A 3,043-nucleotide genomic window follows, 5' to 3' on the forward strand; every position below is an offset into this window, starting at 1 on the left:
GCTTGTAATGTCTCCTTCCCTCCTAATAAAAATATAAAAAAAAGGTTAGTGTCTTATCGATCCTTCACCCCTCCTCCTGATGAAAAAGTCAGATGAATGTGACATGAGCGTTCACACTGCAGTCACTTTGAAAACATCAGATATATATCTGATTTAAAACCACATAATAAAACGGCCTGGGTCGGATTTGAAAAAATCGGGTTTTTGTCTCGTTCAGACTGTCATAAAAAAATCAGATATGAGTCAGATGGGTCAAAAAAATCGGATTTGGGTCGGATTTGCCTGCAGTGTGAACGTAGCCATGGTTAATATGGAACTTAAGAAATCACATGAGAAACAAAGAGGTGGAGAGGAAGTTCTGCAACAATACTGTGAATTTCACACTTCAAACACAGGAACATCTGGGTCAGTTCCTCAAAACAAACCATTTAACTGTGTGGACCATTCTAAATGGCTTATAAAATGAGTGTTTTAGTTATTTAAGATCAGATTTTTACTTGTTTGAAGTTCAGTGTCGAGACATTTTAATACGTTTTCATCATTTTTAAAGAAAGAGAAACAAAAATCAGTTTAAATCAGACTTACACAAGTGGACGCAGTAATGGTGTGGGCACCTGAGATAAAAGACTTGCCGTTGTTTAGGCTGATAAGAACGTCCATCGTTCTGAAAAATAAGAAAAACAGAGAAGTGGCAGAATGAATTAAAATATTACAAAAATACAATTTGGACCATTTGCACAATTTTAAATAGTTCAATGGAATTTTAACAACTAGTTGAATAAAACAACTAAATCCACACTAAAAACTCAACGTAATTACAAATATCTCCAGATACTGATGAGGCGATAAGAAGATCCTGAATAAATGAGAGTTACGGTGATTACATCAGCTCAAAGACAGAAAAATGAAAACAACAGGAAAAAAACAAAAGGCCAAACAGGAAAGGAGGGAAATGTTCTCATTATCCGGGCCGTCAGCGTGCGTGGATGAACCAACTTGACTCGCAGTAACAGGGCTCATGAACTCCTGTGACTTATTTAGAGGCAGAAATGGAGAGGCCAAAACGGGTGCAATTAAAACCCTAATGATGAACGGCACCGCAATTTCCATATGTCTATTATGCCCAATCCAATTACGGCAGGTTTAATGAGAACTCGGGACGTGGAGCGGGCGAAACGCTTGAAATCCTGCCTCCGACATAAAAAAGGGAAGAAGAGAAAGAAGCGGTATTGTGTGCGAGGGGCCAGCTGTGAGAGCGCACGGCGGTGTGCAGGGGAGGCCTGCATTAAAAACCCTGCTGCAGAATAATAACAAGAGCGCTTCCTTTGCTGTGGATTGTGCCTGAGGCAGTGCCTTGGGCCACCAATCCTCCTGTGGTTCAGAACAGATGAGCAACTAGACCATGTGTCCATTACTATGCAGCCGACTCTCAACATCCTGAACCGACTTCTTTGCACCTTACCTTGTTTGCCACCATAAATATTTAAGACGCGGTTCAAAAGAACTTTGGGAGCGGATGCACTTTGACAAATCACTCAACTTGTTGATGTTTTGCTTTACTTTTCTCTCATGTAACGGAACAAATTGAATATTTCATCAGTTTTTTCAGGAAATGTTGGTTCTTTTTAACATCTGCAGCACTAATAGCAGAGACGGTGTGTAATGGTATAAATCAAACATTCACACTTTAGTTGTCCAGATTCAAGCCAACTTCTCCAAACTTTGAGTCATTTTAAACTTTATTTTAAAAGGTTCAGCTCATTCTGATGTTATAAACCTTTTAAAATATTGAACTTGTAAATATCTATAGTACAGAAATACATTATGATCTCAATTCCTTAAAAAGTTGTTCTTTAATTTGATCCAACATACTTGCTCCAGGTTTGTCTTCTTCTGCTACTTTAAGCAGACTTTTTTCTATTGTTAGCTTTTAGCTAGCCGTTTATTACTCTGGAGTAATGTTCTGCTACTTTTATATTTTAGCTAACCTTTCAACCATTTTAGACAGACGTTTTCTTAATTTACCTTTAGCTAGTATTTTGTTACATTTAGCTTTTAGCTTGCCATTTGTTACCTTCAGCTATTCTGTTACTTTATGATTTTAAACAGCTTTGTTAATTTATTTTTAGCTACTTTTTTGCTACATTTACCTTCTAAGTAGCGTTTGTTACCTTTAGCTATTGTTCTGCTACTTGGAGATTTTAACCAGACTTTTTATCTCTTTTTAGCCATTATTTTGCTACATTTAGCTTCTAGCTAACTGTTAACTTTAGCTACTTTTCAACTTCTTTTAGATTTTAGCTAGCCTTTCAATCATTAGCTGCCATTTATCTTTAACTATTGTTCAGCTACTTTTAAATTTTAGCCAGTATTTGAGTTAATTTATTTTTAGATACAATTTTGCTACATTTAGCTTTTAGCTAGCCTTTTGCTACTTTAAGCTATTATTTTGCTACTTCTGACTTTTATAGTGTTTTATGCTTTTGTAGCGTAAACAACTCAGCCACAACTTTTTCAGCAAATTTTAGGAAAATGATTCTGTGCTCAACATTTATATGTTTTTACAGAAAATAACACTTTCCGAGTAATTTATTACTTTTACATAAAAAGAACAACTTCAATCCCTTAATTTCAAGTGTTTAATTTAGATGCTAAATGTTTAAAACTAAATACTGTAGACATTAGTTTATGTGACAGTAGTGATTTGAACCTGAATCTGTTTCTCTGGTAAACTGGTGATTTTAAAACATGTGAAAGTTGTGTATTAAAACATCTTTGTGATTTTAAAAGGTGAAAGTTGTGTATCAAAACATCTTTATGTTATTTTAAAATGTGAAAGTTGTGTATTAAAACATCTTATTATTTTAAAATGTGAAACTTGTGTATCAAAACATCTTTTTGTTATTTTAAAATGTGAAAGTTGTGTATCAAAACATCATTTTGTTTTTTAAAATGTGAAAGTTGTGTATCAAAACATCTTTTTGTTATTTTAAAATGTGAAAGTTGTGTATCAAAACATCTTGTTATTTTAAAATGTGAAAGT

General features: G+C 34.3%; 1 protein-coding gene across 1 annotated transcript in view; it reads right to left on the bottom strand.

Moving 5' to 3' along the window:
* The window catches only part of antxr2a (ANTXR cell adhesion molecule 2a), a gene marked incomplete at both ends in the record, with an annotated part of 41,494 nt that overhangs the window by 16,592 nt on the left and 21,859 nt on the right, over positions 1-3,043 (bottom strand). The window contains 1 exon segment of the mRNA XM_014019667.1: positions 586-664. Within this exon segment, the coding sequence (XP_013875121.1) occupies positions 586-664 (79 nt within the window).

This window comes from Austrofundulus limnaeus, unplaced genomic scaffold (genome assembly GCF_001266775.1).
Source record: "Austrofundulus limnaeus strain Quisiro unplaced genomic scaffold, Austrofundulus_limnaeus-1.0 Scaffold226, whole genome shotgun sequence".
In the NCBI taxonomy this organism is placed as follows: Eukaryota; Metazoa; Chordata; class Actinopteri; order Cyprinodontiformes; family Rivulidae; genus Austrofundulus; species Austrofundulus limnaeus.